General features: G+C 41.3%; 1 protein-coding gene across 2 annotated transcripts in view; it reads left to right on the top strand.

Annotated features, from left to right (window-relative positions):
* Positions 1 to 19,245, top strand: part of LOC134626235 (mitochondrial import inner membrane translocase subunit TIM16-like) — a 111,385-nt gene that overhangs the window by 33,545 nt on the left and 58,595 nt on the right. For both annotated transcript variants that reach the window (XM_063471860.1, XM_063471858.1), the window contains exons 8-9: positions 2,096 to 2,179; positions 3,064 to 3,146. In XM_063471860.1, the coding sequence (XP_063327930.1) occupies positions 2,096 to 2,179; positions 3,064 to 3,146 (167 nt within the window). The remainder of the gene's footprint in view (positions 1 to 2,095; positions 2,180 to 3,063; positions 3,147 to 19,245) is intronic.

The following is a 19,245-nucleotide window of genomic DNA, read 5'->3' as shown; positions in this document are numbered from 1 at the left end:
ATATAACCATATCTTCAATTTCTTCCTCTCAGCAGTCAATTCTGAAACCACTAGAATCAGACTGTGGCAAGAACAACATCAGAAAGGGGGAGGGGAAAAAAGGAAGTGGGATTTGAGTTTGAAGTGATAGGTCCCACATATGTTTGTCCTTCCCTACTCACATTTACAAAACTGTTTCTAAACTGCCTTTTATTATTATGTGTTCATCCCTGTTTGACCAACTGTGGGCTTCAGCTGCAGATTTATCATGCGCCCAGCATATATATGGAGGTTGTATAGTGCCGGGCCCTATTACCCTCTGACCTCCAGTGAGATCAGGGGTGCAACATGGCAGCTTAAATTCTCCCCATTTGTTTTTACAATTTGTCATCTGTGACTATTTAACGGTTGCACAAGAATGAGGCTGCATGCTCTGTAGGGAGGTTGTTAGAATCGAGTCCTAGAAAATAAGCCTCTGTCCTCTTGCCATACACAGAAGTTCAGCCGTGTTCCTCGGGGTTAGTATGTCCATAAAGAAGACAGCATTAATTTTGTGAGGCACATTGCTCTGAGGGGCTCACAGCTCCTGTTTCATGGAAATCTCATCACTGGCTCCCACTCCTTATGCTTAAAGCTCAGTGTAACTTTAGTATTACTACACAGATACTGGGGGAATTGCTGACTGAGAGTGGCTGTGAGACTTTACTTGTATTACCTGTCCTGAGGGATAGGCTCTTAATAAGTGATTTTAACACTTGAAAGTAGCTGATGGATACTCTGTGAATGAGCTTAGTTTATCTCATCTCAGGTCTTTTGTCAATAATCACGGCACATGCCATATGAAGTGAGTCAGTAGAAACTCTGTGTTTAACACAATACATACAAAATCCTGCTCAATTACATGCACTCTTCTGCCTTCTCCTTTTTAATATGTTGTCTTTACAGATTGCCACATTCCTTACATTTCAACACTCCCTGTTGTTTTTAGGCATTACTTTTGACAATGTGTGTCATTTGTATTTCGAGACCACCCGGTAAACCCGGCCCAGTTGTGCTGTTTCTGCGCATATTCCCCATGGAAACTGTGCAACAAAGACTCATGAATACACCAGTAGTGTCACAGTATAGTAACCTTAGCTGCACTCAAGGCAGAAGTCCCCTTGTCTGCTACATCAACAATAACACGCTCTCCTTTCATGGGGCAAGTCCTGTTCTGTCCAGCCACGGGGATGTGAGGCACCTGTGAATCCTGTCTGTAGTCTTTCCCCTTTCTTCTCTTTGCTGCAAATCATACACTCATCACTTCCCACGTTATCTTGAGCTAGACCTGGAGGTTATATGTAAAGTTGGGGGTTTCTCTAATGGGCTGAATGGTTGAGAAATGACGTCAGAGCGCTAGATGATTTCTTTAAAGAAGGTGATTTGTATGTTAAACTTAGGGAAAGCTATAATTTGAAAGGATCTGATAATTTTTGGAAATACATACAAATTAAAGATCGTATAGGAAGTAACATCCAGGTGCATCTATGTGCCAACATTCCTATAGTGCACACAGGTTTTGGATTATATTGACCAGTGATTGAAGTGTGATTTTCCCCATGTCACCAAGGATCTCCTCAGGATACCTTACCACAGTTGAATAAGCCTGTAATGAAAGTATTGATGTGGTTCTAGTCCTGAAGCTTTGGAAAGAATCTACAACTCTGACGCTAAAAATGTTTGCTAAACAAATGATGGACATGCTTGTGAGAAGATGTTTGGAAGGCTTAATTGTAAAAATGTAAAAATGAGGTCAAGGAGCAATGGGGACATTTTTTTATAAGTTGCTGTGATTCCAATAGTATGTCCTAGATGTTTGATACTTGACTATTACTCAATAACTTGTTGTACAAATTATCTCATATACCTCACTCCATGTCTGCGTCTTTGAGCGGCCTTATTCTTTCCTTTTGTTTTGATGTTTTTGCATTTAATTCAATAAAAATTCTGAATTATAAAGTTTGGGTTTCACCACTGAGACTTTAACTTTCAGGAAAAATGATGTGTTTTGTCTTCTTGTGATGCCGATTGGAAAGTCAAGTAATCTATTTATTTTTTTGTATTATTTTTCCCATAGAGTGCCAAGAGTCTTCAAAGCAACAAGGATTCACGGATCCTGTGGACCAAAGATGATCTTTTACTGACCACTGGCTTTGATACGGTGAGAAAGTGTGAAGCCAACTTGTTATATTTGGTACTCTGTAAGAATTACAGAATCAGTGCCTCTTTGTACAGTAAGTTGTATGAAACTTACACCAAAAACACGAGACACCGCAGGCAGGAAATTGTTTTATTCATGCATTTAAAAAAAAAACAAACTGTTATTCCACAATGCCAATCACACAAGAGGAAATGGTGATTGGCATGACCAAAACTATTCCAACTGTGTGCAATAAATTTGCAATCAGGTGCCGTCTTTGTTGCATTAAGACGCTGGTAAAGCAGCCGATAAAAAAAAGACTGATTGGAGTTTGCTATGTGTTTGCCATTGAATTGGGTCCAGATGCCTATTTCCTGCAATTTATGATAACACAGTGATAACTGTGATAAATCAGTGAAAAGTACTGCCGACTCCTTAAATCTGTTTCACATTAATTACATTCAGAGTCTAGCCAGAACCTCATAGATTTGACATGGAAATTCAGAAATTCCTCCACAAGCAGGGACTTGGCTGCTGTAGTAACAGTAAAATGACATGTGTGCTTGGCAACATTGGATTAGTGTATAATACAATCAGTAATAGCGCCAGTTGATTCCCCACTGGCATAAAGATACATCGCAGACGAGTTGCGCTCCTCTGTGAGAGTGATTGCAGTCAGTCTGAGTAAGACTCTGATTGTTTGGAGAGAGGTTACCTCCTACCCGATGACCTGTGCAATCATCCTGCAATCAAAATTGAAAATTAGCATCACATAGTGCTGTAATATGTGACAATTTCAAAAACACCTCTTAGGTTCATATGAAAAAAGTAAGTTATTTGACCCTTTTTTAGCATGCTCTGTCTCTGTTCGGAGTACTCAGTGTCTTACTTTCTTGTTTGTTTAGATGCGTAGTCGTGAGGCGAGACTTTGGGACAGCAGGAAGCTGAGCTCTTCGCTCGGCTCTGTTTCGCTCGGCACTTCCAGTGGGTGAGTACAGCATCAGTTTGTGTCCATAACTGACTCACACAGCCATGACACTGACCTTCTGACTTTTAAGTGTTTGTCTGTGAGTGAGAGTTTACGAGGTCACGTGTTGCAGTATAACTGTGTATCTGTGTGTGTATATCATGTACGTGGGCATATTAGTGTGTAGCTGGCACATATGCAATGATATATGGCCAGACAGGCATGTGGACCTCCCAGAGTTTTTACACTGTCCCTCCACATTCTTGCTATTTCCGGGAATGTCGCAGACAGATTCGTGTACTGTCTCAGTGGAGCAAAGCGTGTGCACATGTGTGCTGAGCGTCGCTCTCTCTACCACTGCTGCAAAAGGGTCAGGAAGCAGCAGCAGACACACTGACACTTCCTCCCTCAGCTCGCTGCTTGTCATTTCTCCAGCCGCTCAGTTTATTTTCCCAAACACGGCTGCCGAGGACCGGAGGACAGCAGGAGCGTGGCTGGGCTCCAGAGGGGAGACAAGGGGAATAGAAGGATGGAGGAAGAAAGAGAAAAGAGGAGGTGGGAGTGAGGATTCCTTTGTTAGATTGAGCTCATGCATTGTAGTGTTGTTATGAACAGGCTGGCCTTCCAAGTCATTCCACTCATAAAGTGACTGGACTTTGTCGGGTCATGCTGTAGTCTGTCGTGGATGAAGTAAATTTATTATCATTATTATTACTGCAAAAAGCATTTTTCTTGCCATATGTGAAATGGCTACGGCAGGACAGATTCCACATTTGTTCTTCTGGCACAGCTATTCAGACTGGGTGTCCACGTGTGGCTGGACCAGAAAGTGTGAAGCTTTATGGCCTAGTTTTTTATTAGACAAAACACTACCAGAGGGAAGCGGTCTCTGTGGAATGTCATAGTTTTTGTTTTCTTCCAGTGAATGACAGGAGTTAACACAGCAAGGTCCCTAAGTACCAGCCTCTGCTCTCCCTCCCTCCCTCTGCCCTCGTGCTCGCCACTCGTCTCCATTTCCTCTATTTCCTCTTTCATTTGATTGAGACAGATAGTTGCATGTCTGAGTGCCTCTTCGCAATCATCCCATTGTTTGGTGCCTGTGCACTTTTCTTGGAATTAGGGGATACGTGATGCCACAGATGCCAGTGTTTACTTCCTGTTACCAAAACTGGTAATTTTTTTTGTGAGATCCATGATACAAGTCCCCCCGCTCACCCAAAAAACAGAAAGCCAGAACAACTCAAAGATAATGCACAAACAGCGTGAGGACGGTCACACTAATCTGAGGACAAGCTGTTAAGCCTTCCGACTCTCATCTTACTCAGCCAGTGTCTGTGTTTTTTTTTTATGAGCCTCCCTTCACCCCCCCCCCCCTTTTTTTTTTTAACTGACAGAGAAATGGCTCATCTTGCATTTATTAAATTCATTAGATTTAATTTGAGACAAGCCTTTTGGTTTCCTGGTTTTTGATAGTAGTTCAGTTTTAATGCTGTGATTTTTCCATTGGACCTAATTGCAAGGTTTGGAGCTGTCCCATCCGCAGTATTTTGGATGTCCTGTATTAAATCACTTCAATCATGCTATCATATGCCGAGATGTGTGTCAGAGAGCTTTTACTCGCAAGGCCACATCCCTTCCAGATGTCTGCACACCAGCACTGATATAAAAGAAACAGTCATTTAACCGAGAGACGAGACCTCGTCATTTACTGCTTTTAAATATTGCCTTCTCACTCTTACATAGCGAGACTTCATGTTTATTAACTTCTCATGCCAGCTTATCCCCATTTTTCACTTGATATTTTTCACAGCCTTTACTCTTATTTTTTTTAATGCATTTTTAACTACAGCCCTTGCCGGACTTTTCACCCAAGCTGCCATTACAGGCCAAGTATCCATTGTAGTTGGTTAATCTCTGCAGTGGGATACATCCAGAACAGTGTCAAAAAACAAACAATGCTTCAGGAGTCAAATTGAGGGGAAAATGCAGTGATTACTTTCTATTCAGCCATATCCATGTAAGCACTAGCCAACCTCTTTATCAAACTAAACTACTAGACGTAGTCTGCAATCAGTATTTACTGATAGTAGAAAGTGCTGGCTGGTTTCTATTTAATGGCCAAGGTCAAAATGTTGCTGACTGCCTATTTGTCTCACTGTCTTTTTTTTAAACCTGTGTCTTATTTTGTAAGTAGTGGAAAAAGATTTTTGTTCTCATTTCTCACACTGTGTCCATGTCTGTGTAATATTTTTAGCACGAGTGCTTAAATTAAACATCAATCAGCCTGTTCCCGACAGGAACAAACTGTCTTTAACCTTCCTTTTTTCCCGTACTTTTTGGGAAATTTTTTTGTTTTAACTGAGCATTGCATTAGTGTTTTACCAAGCAGCTATGGCAAAGACAAAATGCACTAATCAAAAGGGGATATTGTCTTAATTTTTCTCTGCACCTAATAGATTGAAAACAAGTGGCCAAGGAAACTCAAAGTCAAACATCCATAGAAGGGCACTTCCTCCTTGTCGTTTTAAGCCTGAGGTGCATATAAAGATGGATTTGTTCATGTTTTCCTGCCTGTTTTTAATTAAAACAGCTGCGGTAAACATGGTGTGTAATTGAAGCAGTGAGCTGGCTTGTATCAGGTTAGCTTTGCTTGTAGACAGCATTCAGTAGAACTGTTTTCTTTGGACTGTCACAACATAAAGAGGCCCAGGATCATGAGCCAGTAAAATAGAGTTGTGGGTGGAATATAATTTGGATGGAGAATAATGGGCTGGAAATGTTTATTTTTTGGTCGGGGTTGAAATGGAGAATGAAAAAAGTGAGGGAGAGAGGGGTGATGAGTCTGAGAGGAGCATTTTGAACTATGTTAAGGTGGCTATTACTGCAAGCCTGTTTTCCATGCAAGCTGTAGAGCTGCACACCAAGAAACTGTGCGGGTCTGTGTGCACTGCTCTCTCCCTCATATTCTTCCCCCTATAAACCAGAATTATAATAATGAGTTTAATTGGGTCTTTAAGCCAGCTGCAATCAGTGAACTTTATAGCTGGGCACGATTGCTACCAGCTTGCTGTGTAAATGCTTGAAACGTCACGATAATTATGCATCCTCCCCCCACTTCAGCAGCTAAACATACTTTGACCACACTTACACAGCCACCTCTCGCTGATGTTTGCTTGCATACTAGCTTGTAATCGGGTCATAAAGATGACAGTCAGTTCTCCAGGGGTTACTCGGTTAGCATTCAGCTTAACAGAACTGCAGTCTCAGGAGAATTTCAGCCTGTGACCTCCTCCAACTGTTCTCGGTCCCTATCAGTGTTACCCTCCTCTACTAATGGATGCAAACACCATACATTTGCATGCATGCTCATTTAGACCTTCTGTTATTTTGGTGTCTCTTAATGTCTGGCTAGAGGCTGATTTAAATAGATCACTGTGACCTACTGGCCTGCCTGTTGATTGGGAAGGACATATGTTTGCCCCTGGAGAGCCAGTCTCACTGCTTTTACAACCAGTCACAGGTTATACTAAGGACTTGTCCTCTGAGGCAAGCGCTGCTGACAGACTGTGCTGTTAACCGATGGAGAGAGGCTTTTGTTGTGGATGGATAGGAGTACCCCTAGTGCGCTGCCTGTACTCTTGCGCTCCTTATTGACTGTGTGGGCCGTGCCTGAGCGCAGGGCCCAGTCAGTAGGTGTATAATTGAGCCAAATTCCCTTTAATCAGATAGATGGCCTGTGCCCCATAAGAGAACGAGCCTTTTATACAGAACAGTCACTCCTTTCTCTTGCAGCGTCCCGGGCTCTCCAAAATCAGTCCCAGATGATGGCTTTCCTGTGGGTATTAGGTGCAGCTGCAGGGCCGTTTACCAAACCAGAGCGAAAAAAAATACCACTAAATGTTTGAATGATAGTCTGACCTTTCTCCGTTCTAGGAGTTCACCTTCTAAGAAACAAAAAAATAGAGCTTTTGCTGTTTGGGTCCAGCTCAAACACAACTGTTTGAGGTGCAGGAAAAGGCAAAACTACAGTCTTCTTCAGGTGATCTGCAGGGTCATGGCTCACCAGTACGGCTGTGGGGGATGGTATAGGGTAAAGATGTGACCGCACGCGCTCGGTCAGCATTCTGACAGTTGAAACATGGCGTCTGAAATCTGTTAGCCATTTGGGGTTTCAGTTTGTGATTAAGTGGAGAAGGAGTTTGACCAGAAGAAGAGGATGAAAAAGGAGGAGGGAGCTTTGAAATCCCCTCTTTTCTTTTTTTTAGTGAATATATCATTACTCTATGAACCTTTATTGGCTGCATGTGTAAGTTCATATGCTAATCCTAAACTTCTTTTGCTCTTAGTTTGAGAAATTCCCCCTTGTGATTAACCAAAAGAGAAAATAAAAGGTCTATAATTCCGGGGTCTACCGTCCTGTCAAAAAATACAGCTGTTATCCTTCAACGAATCCTTTCTTTATCCTTACCTGACCGCCTCCGAGACCTTCTGTCTATCACTATCTGTACCCCTTACTCATCTGTGTAACATCTACCTCTCCATTACAGATAGATGAAATGGAAACGGAGAGCCGGGTTTTTGAAGGTGCTCGTGTCTGGGCTTCTAATTTAGTATTTTTTCTTTTTAGAGCCAGACCTAATGGAGCTGCTCAGAAGCGGTAAAAGCAGATGGAAATATGTGAAGCGTTTGGCGGGGGATATTTAATATAATTCACAGAGGGTTTTGATTTCATCCCGCAGGTATGTGCTCAGCACTCCAGGGATCAGAAGGACCCTTTTGTGTGAACTCACCACAGAAGGAAAAATAAAAAGTCTCTCACTCCCACCTTATGCTGCCTCCTTTCACCCTCTTTCCCTCCTGTTTTCTTTCATGTACCTTTGTATTTCTTTAGTTTCTTTTATACTTTGCATTAATGGTATGGAAATAGAACGGATATTACTAGTCGCAGGAAGTCACTCTGCATTAAATTGCACTTGAGGACGTCCTAATGTTGTTAAGGTATTTAAACAATTGGTTTGGTACTAGAAGGCTGAAGCCTCCCCCCAATTTGTCTCAGTTTTGAGGCTCGAGACAGTGTCAGACTTCACTTTCAAACCTTAACAAAAGCAGCAGCAGAGTTGCACTTGCAGCTGTGGGTATTGTTTTTCTCCAGCATCTGGAAAATTGTCTTTCTTTTCCCTTTATTGGAAATGCACTCACAATAACAGTTAGGATCTTTGCTGCTCACACTGCTCAGGACTATTTTAGCACTTGTTTCTTTGCTCTGTGGGTTAGATATCCAGTAGCTGAGCATCTGACAAAGATGTGTGGAAGGCAGGGTTGACAGAAGCACCGGCCAAGATTGACAGCAAATGAATGTATTGTTAGGAGAGGAATAAATACACTGCTAGTATCAATGAAGGGAACTGTAATAATTTGATGGATATTTTCTAAACTTAAGCAGGTTGTTCTATATGTATCATTTTTCCTTTATTCTTTGTTAAAGTCTTTTACCTGTGTTTTACCTATTTCCTTTACTGTGCTCTTTTTTTTTTTTTAATACAGATTTGTCTACCATCTGTTAATGCCTTTGAAATTTGTATTCTAGTTTAACCCCCTCTTTTTTGACCCAAGTGTCTTTCAACAAATCCATGTGTTTTCTAAGACTCGTGATTGCGCCTTTCACGAGACTCAAGAACCGTCGTGCGGTACAGAGCTCCCGTTTTTAAAATCATGCCTTGGTTCTGGACGCCAGTCACCTCCTGGATAAATGCCACCTCTCTCTGCTGTGGTAAGAAGACCAATCTGAGTGATGGAGAGAAGTGTGTTTCTCATTAGTACATGGTTTCCTCTGCCTCGCACCCTGCCCACACCCACCCTGCAGGCTGGCCTCTAACTCCTGCCTCTGAGACTGGAGCCTGTCACTGTGCACTTAATAGTCTTGCAAAAAATAACAGAGGTAAGAAGGGAATGACAGACAGCTCAGGATATGGATGAACAAAGACATGCAGGAGTTGCGTCATGGCCACGTAATTTATACGTTATGTGCGTTCTGTTACATGCACAGGAGAGATGAAAATAGATAAACTTACACAGCCTGAGAAAAGAGCAGAATAAAATTTGTGGTACTTCTTAACTTTAGTTTAGTCAAAAGCTGATGAAGCATCTAACACAATCCATAAATTTTGTATAAATTTTAATAAAGTGTCACCTTTCAGCATTAATTCAAAGCTGTTTACGTCCATGTTAGTGAGTGTCTTCCTTTATAATCCTCACAATATAGTTGGCTGGGCTAAATATAAAAGCAACAAAGAACCAAAAAACGTTTGTCTTCCATTGAGCTGTTTTGTCCAATAAGGTTCCTTGCGGCTGAGCAGACCAGACGTTTTTGTACAAATATGAACTTGTCTGAAGCTGAAACTTGTCAACTAAACACTACAGTCATTGTTTTATTAATTTCAGCCAACGAAAATGTGTCAACCAAATACTGGAAGCCAGATATGATAGCCAACAGTGATGCCACAGCTGATCTCATAATATCTGAAATGGTGATGTTTCCCATGTGTAAATAGTCTGTATACTCTCTGCACAGCCATCATCCACATCTGGACCTTTAAAAAAAAACAGCCCAACTTTCCTTCCTTTTTTTAAAGCCTGTTTAAGTGAGCAGACTTTTCCTATAATTTAATAGCGAGAGCAGGCTAGGTGGATTGTCTCCTCATTGTATTCTCTTTTATAGTCAGGTTTCCATGATAGAAACCAGCGATCTGCATCCTGCCATTGGCAGGTCTGCTGCCTAAGAGGAGAAGTCACAGAAAACAGAAGGAAATTCAATTAAAAAATTTCCCTCTGTTTCTCGAGTTTTCTCGACGCTCTCTGATTGGCTGGTGGCAGGTGGGCCACATGTGCTCCTGGCTGATATCTCTCCCCATGTGGGCCCTATTTGTCTGCCCACAGCATGGAAACATGTCAGTGTCAGCGAGGCAGGAGTAATATGCCATGCATAGTTTAATAGGAAAAGTGCTGAAGCCTGCTGCTGCTCACTGTCTGTGTGTGCGCAGTCTCATCTTTTAATTGTGTTTATTCAGAGTCAGCCATGCATACATAAATGATGTGTACACGTATGCACATGTTGCTGAGTAGTAGGTGGACAACAGAGAGGAAAATAGCGGCGAAGGGTCTGAACACCATCACTGCCTGTCAGATTTCACTCGTCTCTATGGAAATGTTATGACAACAAAGCTGCTCTGCACCTGCGTGGCCCCTTTGTTTTCCTGTTCAGAGTTGTGTGTCTGCATCTGGGCAAGTGCACTTGGCCTAAGCAGATTTAAAAAAAAAAAAAAAAAAATCTTCAAGATGTAATTGGTAGTGGGAGAGCGGAGGAGGTGGTGGTGGCCAGGAAATAATTTCACCATTGTGCAAAGCATGCTGGAAGAAGAGAGGAAGAAAAGGTGGAGGACCCTCAGGGTCTGTGCACTCTTGAAGAAACCTCTGTGGACTTTCCTGCTTTAACACTGACTGAGAGTCCTCTGTATGAGGCCAGCTAACATTATTTCAGCAAGATCAATTAGTCAGCCAGCTATTGTATGCATGCTTTGTGTTAGAGCGCAGAGGGAGAGGACTAAAAGTCTGGGGACTAGTGGGAGGTAGAGTCCTGTTTTGTGCCTTTGTTCTCCTTTAAAAAAAAAAAAAAAACTAAAACATTTTCCCTTTGGAAACAAAGGATGGTGAGAAAAGTGGACTTTATCTTAATTGTTGGGTTTGTAGCTGTTTTTAATTTACAGAATGCTCAAACAGCTAGTTTAAAATGGTAATCAGCTATTTTAATTGAACACCTACTGAATAATTGTGGAAACTGCTGAAATCATTGTTGCAAGCAACCAGACCTACATGGATGATTGTTACAGTGTGGTTTGCTTGCTTTGAGTCTGTAGAGTTTCTCATCCATGTCATCCATTGAATCTCGTCTGTGTGCTGGGACACAGGGTGTTGTAATGGGGGTTCTGTTACTCTTCAAGTGTACAGTGCTTTGCATGCATGCATGCATGTTTGTGTTGCACAGGTGTCTCTCACACAGCAGCCCAACCATGAGATGGAGGGGCTGCATTCCTACTGGGAAGCTGGACTGGTCAGCCAAAAACACGCGTGTGGATTCACAAGCAGTGTGACTTGCTGTCGTACACATACACAGGTCTAGACGTGTCTGCCATTTCTTTGCCTTTTTCATTGCACGCAGACCTTTTCCAAACAGCATTCATGATCACTCAGCAGGTTTTGACAGGTGGAGTGACATAAACGTAATCATCCATGCCTTTCTTCTGCTATGCATTCATGCACTATTTGGCCAATAAGCTAAAACAGCATGGATTGCACTTTCTTTTATGTTTTTACTGCAGTTCAATTCAGACCAGTCACTACAACATGACTGCAGTGATGACCCTAATGTGCTGTCTCTTATAGACATACAGTGTTGTGGAGAAGTATTTGCCCCCTTACCTGAGTGGGCGTATTTGTCACATTTAAATGTTACAGATCGTCAAAGAGTTTTAAATTATAATTTTGTTTATTAAGGGGAGAAGATGTCCAAACCCACCTAAATTCAGACACATTGGTGCGTCTGCTTAAGGTCATCCCAAAGCATAACAATTGGATCTAAGTCTGGATTTGGACTAAATCACTCCAAAACCTTCTTCTTTTTTTTCTTTTGGGTGTTTTTTTTAGCCATTCAGAGGTGGACTTGCTGGTGTTTGTCAGATCATGCTCTCAAGTCGTCTTGAGCTTCAGGGCATTGACTGATAGCCTTACTTTCTCCTTCAGGATTTTCTGGTAGAGAACAGAATTCATGGTTCCATCAATGAGAAAGTCATCGAAGTCCTGAAAAAAAAACAGCCCCAGACCATCACACTACCACCACCATGTTTGACTGTTGGTGTGATATCCTTTTAATGAAATTAGCTGTTGAAATGTTAGTTTTATGCCAGATGTAACTAGTTTTGAACGTTCCAAAACTTAGACATTTGTCTCATCAGTCCATCAAATACTTTCCCCAAATTCTCAGGGATCATAACAATATTTTTGGCAAATGTGAGACGAGCATTTTTTTTCTATTCTATGGTCAGCTGTGGTTTTCTCCTTGGAACTGTCCCATGGATGCCATTTTTGCTCAGTCTCTTTCTTATTGTTGACCTTAACTAAGGGAAGCGAGGCCTGCAGTTCTTTAGATATTGTTCTGGATTCTTTTGTGACCTCCCGGAAAGGTTAAAGATTAAAGATTAAAGCTTCAGAAATGGCTTTGTAACCATTTCCAGGCTGATAGACGTCAATGACCTTTTTTGTTTGTTTCAACTGTAATAGTGTGTTGCTTTTTGAGATATTTTATCTTACCTCACCTCGTCTGATTAATTCTGTTTATCAAGTGATTTCTTATTTATGGGTAGTTAAAGTAATCAGACCTAGATCTGGCTAATAAACTTGAACTAAGCTTTCCAAAAGGTCAATCATAGTTGATTCACGATTTAACAACTTGCAAGTTTGGATAGTGTTTTAACAGCACTGTATCTCTCTTCAACTTTCTTCTTTTATTTTCTGTCTCTTTAGTCTCCAGGAAATCGTTCATGTAATGTGTTTATCAGCTGAAAGTCATTTTATAGCTGCAGTGCCCTCACAGTTTTGTACCCAAATGTTTACTGTATCCTGCTGTTTTTTTGTTTCCACTGGTTTTCTTAGTGTGACAGCTGGGTAGATTGGCTCTTGGAGTGATAGTAAAAGAGCAAATTCATTACAAAGCATGTTAAATAAAAACATTTGACCAAAAGACCAGCTTTTATAAAGAAGGAGGCCCCATTATTGGAAAAACTTTTAGGGACTGCTTGTTCTTTAGTGTCCATAGGGACAAAGCTCGGGAGCTGCTGGGCCTTTCAGTCTAACCTACTTGGTTGGTGTTCCAGGGGAAGAAACCTTTCATTAGCACTGGACTGAAAAAAACAGACGGTTGATGGACAAATGGCGAGAGACATATATACACATACACACACTGATGAGGTGACTTGTATTATTCTTAACTGTTCTCCACACATCCTGGCCATCATGGTCCATCCACGGTCCACTGCTGATGTGAAGCTGTGGGGATCCACAGCTGTGAGCTGACAGGCTGTGCACTGTCTTCAGTCATCTGCACGCTAACTACTGTGCAAACTAACTCCGAGTGCTTACAGTGCTCCTAGCCATGTCTTCTAAACTTTTCTGCACATTTACCAATAACAGCAAACATTTGTCAGTTTTACTTGTTTTAAACTGAGGTTTTTGATTGAGATATCTTATAAATGATACTCCTGCTATGCTCAGCTTTTGTTTCTGGAAAAGTTTATACTTCCTTCTTACTTGCAGTAGCATCTTTCTTCTGTCTGCCTGAAGGGGATTGCTAATGCACAATATGCTGGAAGGCAGGCTTAATAGCCGTTCTACGAAAAAATAGAAAAAACAGCTTGAGGAAGTTCAAATCCTTACTGGCGCCTCACCTGTACACACCCGGCCAGTCAGTGTGTAAAATGTAACTGACTGTAACTGGGAATCGACTTGACTGAAAAATATTCGTCAGATTCTGCATCTCTCGATTCTGCTTTTACCGTGGGGACGGGTAGTCTCAAATATTCTTAGATTACCTGACAAGTATTTTGAAATTTCCTAGTGCCTTAAAGGTCAGTCCTTCTTATTCTGCCAAAGCTTTATCATCTATGATCAACACTGATTTCTTAGAAAAACTGAGTCACTATTTAGTCCTCAAATCTGAAACAAAGATTTATGGCACACTAGATCTAGGGTCATTTTTAACTTAACTTGTGTATCTGTACACCGTCGCTTGTGTATCCCAGATCTGGCATGTTTGTGTTATTAACATGCACTCTCTCTTTTAAATAAATAAATGAAAGAAATAGAAAAAACAGAAAGAGAAAAGAAAAAAAACATGCACACTGACTGCTGAGATGGAGTTGGCATTGCCTGCTCTGCTCCAAACCTTTAGTGGGTTTGTTTAAATTATATCCCTTACGAGGGAAAATATGTAGTGGTTGAACTAGAGGACCCCCCCTTCTTCCAGATTTCTGTCTGCTGTCGTTTACTTTTTTCAGTAGCACACCATCCGTCTTCCAGACCCTCTTCAAAGTCTTCTGGTCTTTCTCTTCATGGCTTCCTCTTGCTCGCAGTATTCATCTCATACTTTTATGAAGTTGTTTCCCTCTTTTGTCTCATCATATTCATATAGTCCTGATTTGTCCATCCATTGCCTCTCACTTCTCTATCTCAACTTTCTGGTTTTGTGTCTTTAAAGCTGCCTTCCCTCAATCCTTGCCCTCCCCTCTCATCCTCCCCACAGTTATGCTATTTTCTACTGTGCGTGGTTGATACATTTAGCTTGTGGTTGTTCGGGAAGTAATGGCTACATCAATTGCGGGGGGGGGGGGGGCTCTGCTGCATCGCTACCTTCCCTTAGCCACAGCGGAGTCTCTGCAGACTGATGCAGACTTTCCACTAGGGTGAACCCATCGACTTGGGGTGCCTACTGGGGCTCGCTGCCGCCACTGACACGCCCCCAGGCCACAGCCCGGGCTGGCAGGCACCCACAGAGGCACGCGGCGTCAGCCTGCCTAGCGGACGTCCTTGTTTGTGTTTGTCTTGTGTGGTGGTGAGTTTCTCACTGTGCTGCAGTGACCGTAGCACCACCCAGCTGCCTCATACCAGGATATGTCCCTGCACACCCTGGTCAGGCCCTGTGGGCCATAAGTAGCCTTTTCCTACTCGAACTACACAGAGGTTGACTGTAACTCTTGGTACACATCCTGAAGTAATGAATGGCTCTACTCAAGACACGATACTGGTGGTTTTTATGTTTTTACTCATTTACACCCTACCTTAAGCCATTTTTATTTTCTTGGGCTCCCTTTCTTCTTTGGCTTACATAGCACCGTAATACTAGAGTCACGCTAGGAGAAACAGTGGTTGGAGTCCACAGCACAACCAGAATTGTTCTAATCATGAACAGTGAATTTAACCTCTTGTTGCCTTTTGAAATGGTTGCTTCACAGATGGAAATCTTGTCTGTGACACTCCACAGTTAGTTGCCATCAGTTGCTGTTTTATTGTTACAAAGAGGTGCTTCAGAGACGAGTTGGGCTCATCGACACAGACCGACTCTGGTTGCAACCTGTTGTTAATCTGTCTGTTTAGAAATTAGATGGCAATTGTTTGCAGGTTTTTACCAATCTGTCGGAGAGTGATTGTATTCAGACTCAGCTGCTGTCTGACTTTTACTCTACTATGACTGAATTTGATCTGTCTGTGATTTACCTTATTTTGGGGAATTTTCACTGGGTATTGTTGATGTTCATATAGGAATAGCCTGAATTTAAAATGAATTACTCTATATTTTATACTGATTGTTTTTGAACTTTAAATAATCACAATCAGTGTTGTGTTATGTCTGTCATCAATTAGCACGGCCTTCCGTCTCAATAAATATGTTTAATATGAATGTCACCAGTTTTCCCAGTTTGATTTGATCTGTAAAAATTGCGTAAAAGAAAAATCAGTAAGTATAAACAGGCTTGTAACATCATGACTCCAGATATATAAAAGGATGTCTTTGTGTGTGTTTATCCTTGTTAAATCCAGAGTATTTAGGATATATTAACTTCTAATTGCCAGATAATAGTCTGCAAAATGCCTCATCCTGGTCTGCTATTCCTTCACCATGTCACTGCTAATCAGCACTCTGACACCTGTGACTGTCCAGACCCCTGCTGCAGACAGAATTAGCAGATCAACATATTTGAGTGTAATGACCCACTCCGATTTACCCCCCTTAATCTGAGTGTTGTTAGTCATTAAGAACAAACAGGTGTTTGTTGCATGGAAGCTGATGAACCATGCAAGGGTCACAGTTCAGTGGCCTCCACCCTGTAGCGACAGGATCATTTGGGATAGCCATTATGTTCTGCCAGTGAGTGTTTGTGTTTGGCCTGGAAGTGGATGCGTGTTTGGAGCAGATGGAATTAGTGTGACTAATATGGATTACTGAAATCGGCCTTTGCGCCAGAAAACATTAGGGCGGCACACTCCAAATGGTAAGATCATACACATGCGCAGACAGTTTGAGCTGTAATTGTTTAATAAATTTCTAAGTGGTCACCAGAATAAAAGCATTGTATGACTGTATGGTTATGTGGTTTTTAGTCTAAAGTGATTTGAGTGGTTAGTAAGTATGCCAGTCTGTTCCAGTCCACCCTAACCGGCATCCTTGAAAACAATATGTTCAGAGAACTTTTGTGTAATATTTCCAAAATTCTTTATGAAATGTTAAAAAAAATTACTTGCTTCATTTAATCCACTTAACATTTAGGGAGGGACTCCATAATTCAAGATCTACATACTTTAAGTCATTGTGTCCGACACAGAAACGGTGAGTGCTTATAGTGTTGAAAAGGATTACAGCACATAATGTGTGAACGTCGTCACCCTCCATATATGTTTAAACACACACACATATTGCTGAAATAACTTTAATCTGTCGGTAATTACTTATACCAAACATTCGAATGCCAGTCATTATTTTCCCTTAATGAACTTGAACCTTTCTTTTCACTCCCTTGTGCGATAATATGCCCACCCACATTTCAGCATAGCTCGGCTCAGTTTGAGATTACACAGGAGCTTCAGCTACAAACAATGTGGAATCTGCAGATGTGTATACATAGCACGGCTGTGATGCAAGTAAAGTTTGAAAGTTACACAGGATGTGTACACAGCAGCTTTTGATGAATGTCTGCTGGTGTCACAAGGTTATATATCAGTGACTCGAATGCTTGACCCCGAGGCTTTTGGAGATTTTGATGCCTGTCACCGTGCTTCTCTTTGTCATTGTGTTTTTATAGTGCAGGTATTGATACGAATATTAAATGTTAAGATAAATGTTTATGCATATCTGGGAACTGATGATATGAGTGGGGGGGGGGAGTAGAAGATGTTTTGCAAGTCACACCACACACTGTTTGTGCTCCATCCTTTTTGTCCTGTTGAAAGGAGAAATGTGTAAATACATGAGAAATTGTGTGCTGTCCTAATTTAATTGTGGATTTGGGGGATTTGGGTTGTAATTTTGGTTCTGTATACGTCAAATAACTCCCAGGCTCAGTCCAAAATCAGTTCCATGCATGCTGCAGATGTCTCACATGGCTCTTATTAAATATTTACGTCGTGATTTAAAAGCTTTAAATTAGTTTTTATGGCATTTTGGCCAATTTTCCCAATATATAGCCACATGTGCAGTTTTCCAACAGCGGAGACTGTGAGTATGTTTGACGTAGCAAATGCTTATTTGACCTGCACTTAACTCTTTAGTTTAAAAAAAAAAAAAAAAAAACACATCACAAACAATTGTTAAATTACTACTTTAGCCTCATCTGACGTTTAAGTCTTTTTTGTTTGTACCATATGTTTCTTATACCCAGTCAGTGAAGCTGTACTTATCTCGTGAAACACACAAGTACATTTTTTTAAATCACCACTGCAGATTTGGCCAAACAGGCAGAAGATCCTCTCCCACTGGTGACCCCCACTTTCACCACGATGCGTTTTTTGCCTCCTTTTTGTGACTAAATGAGAGTTTCAGTAACTTTGTGCGATCTTAGAAACAAGAGTCTCTTTGCAATATGTTAATCTTATCTTGAGAGATTGAACACTGATTTTTCTTCTTCTTTTGTGGTTGTTTGTAATACTCACTCTACTCTCAGTTTAAGAGCTAAGTGCTTTGTAAGAGTATTAACAGCACAACAGACAGTTCAACTAAATAAATAACCAAGAGGGCTATTTAATGTCACTTGCCTTGTCAGATTTCAGCTGTCAGTGTTGAGGCACTGGAGTTTTGGACTATGCTGGCTCTGTGAAGATCTGTGGTTAGACCTTCATCATTTTTCATCACAGCTTTTCTTAAAAGGGGCATGTGAGGTTAGTAACCTTACTAAGGTCCAGCTTGAGAACTCGTGCTATTAATTAATTAGAGCTTAGTGCCATGATGGTTATAGCTAGTTATATTTTTAACAAAGGGAGGCCCAAAAATTGTTTCCTTGCATGAGTTTCATCTACAGTAATTGAATTTAGTGTTTACAACTATTTAAAACCTCCTGCACCCTTTTCACCCTCTACGATCTCCTCACCATCTGCTACAACCTCCTCTCATTAATACCATATTACTCATTTGCTTATGTTTTTTTAAATAAATAAAATCCCCCCAGCCTCCATCCCTCCATTCCTTTCAAATGAGAACCACACTTGGGTTGCTTTCCAAGGGTGACAGGCGGTACTTTTTAGGTGCTCCCTGCTGACTGTTGGACACAGAGAAACACACATGCACACACTCAACGCCTCCACAACTTCAGCTTCTCATACCCCGCATCAGTCGATTTCCAAAGACGGATAAACTTATCAGTGCTTGTGGCCTTGCTTGGACTCAGCCAGAAACAGCAGACCCCCTCCCCTCGCATTTCATCAGTGCTCCACCTCTTTAATTTCCTCTAATTCTTTCCATCCTCTGCTTTTTATATTGCAGCACTCGTTGGCTCATCACTCCTCATTTCTGGTTTTCTCATTTCTGTTTAGATTTTTCTTCAAGTCTTTAGACACCTTGCTAGCTTGTGAAAAAACACACAGAAATCTTGTCTGCCAAACGCCAGAGCAAAGTAAAATGCCTGAATGAAGCAATAATGAAGAAAATTAATAATGGAAAAGTTTATTTCATTTCACACTTGTCACAACAACTTGAGTTGAGTTGAGAACTTTTCAATTGAACAGCAGCACCAGCAGTGGATTTCACAGCAACTCGCAGCAGCTGCTTGCTATTGTTTGGGGAACATAGATTTTTCCCTCTTTTATGCTCACGTGACTGAGATCTGAGGTCAAACGAACATGTGAATGTGAAAAGTACTATTCTTTCCATAATTGATAAATTGACAAATTAAAAGTTAAAATGCTTGCAACCAAATATACATCAGGGGGCCCGAAGACATGAACACGGCCCCAGGGTATTGCTATATGTAAATCCATATTTAAATCAATGTAGAGCCCCCGTTTGCCTCTGTTGTACATTAACTGC

Source organism: Pelmatolapia mariae, linkage group LG4 (assembly GCF_036321145.2).
Source record: "Pelmatolapia mariae isolate MD_Pm_ZW linkage group LG4, Pm_UMD_F_2, whole genome shotgun sequence".
Classification (NCBI taxonomy): Eukaryota; Metazoa; Chordata; class Actinopteri; order Cichliformes; family Cichlidae; genus Pelmatolapia; species Pelmatolapia mariae.
The sequence above is the reverse complement of the archived record's forward strand: the minus strand, read 5'-3'. Positions and strand labels throughout refer to the sequence as shown.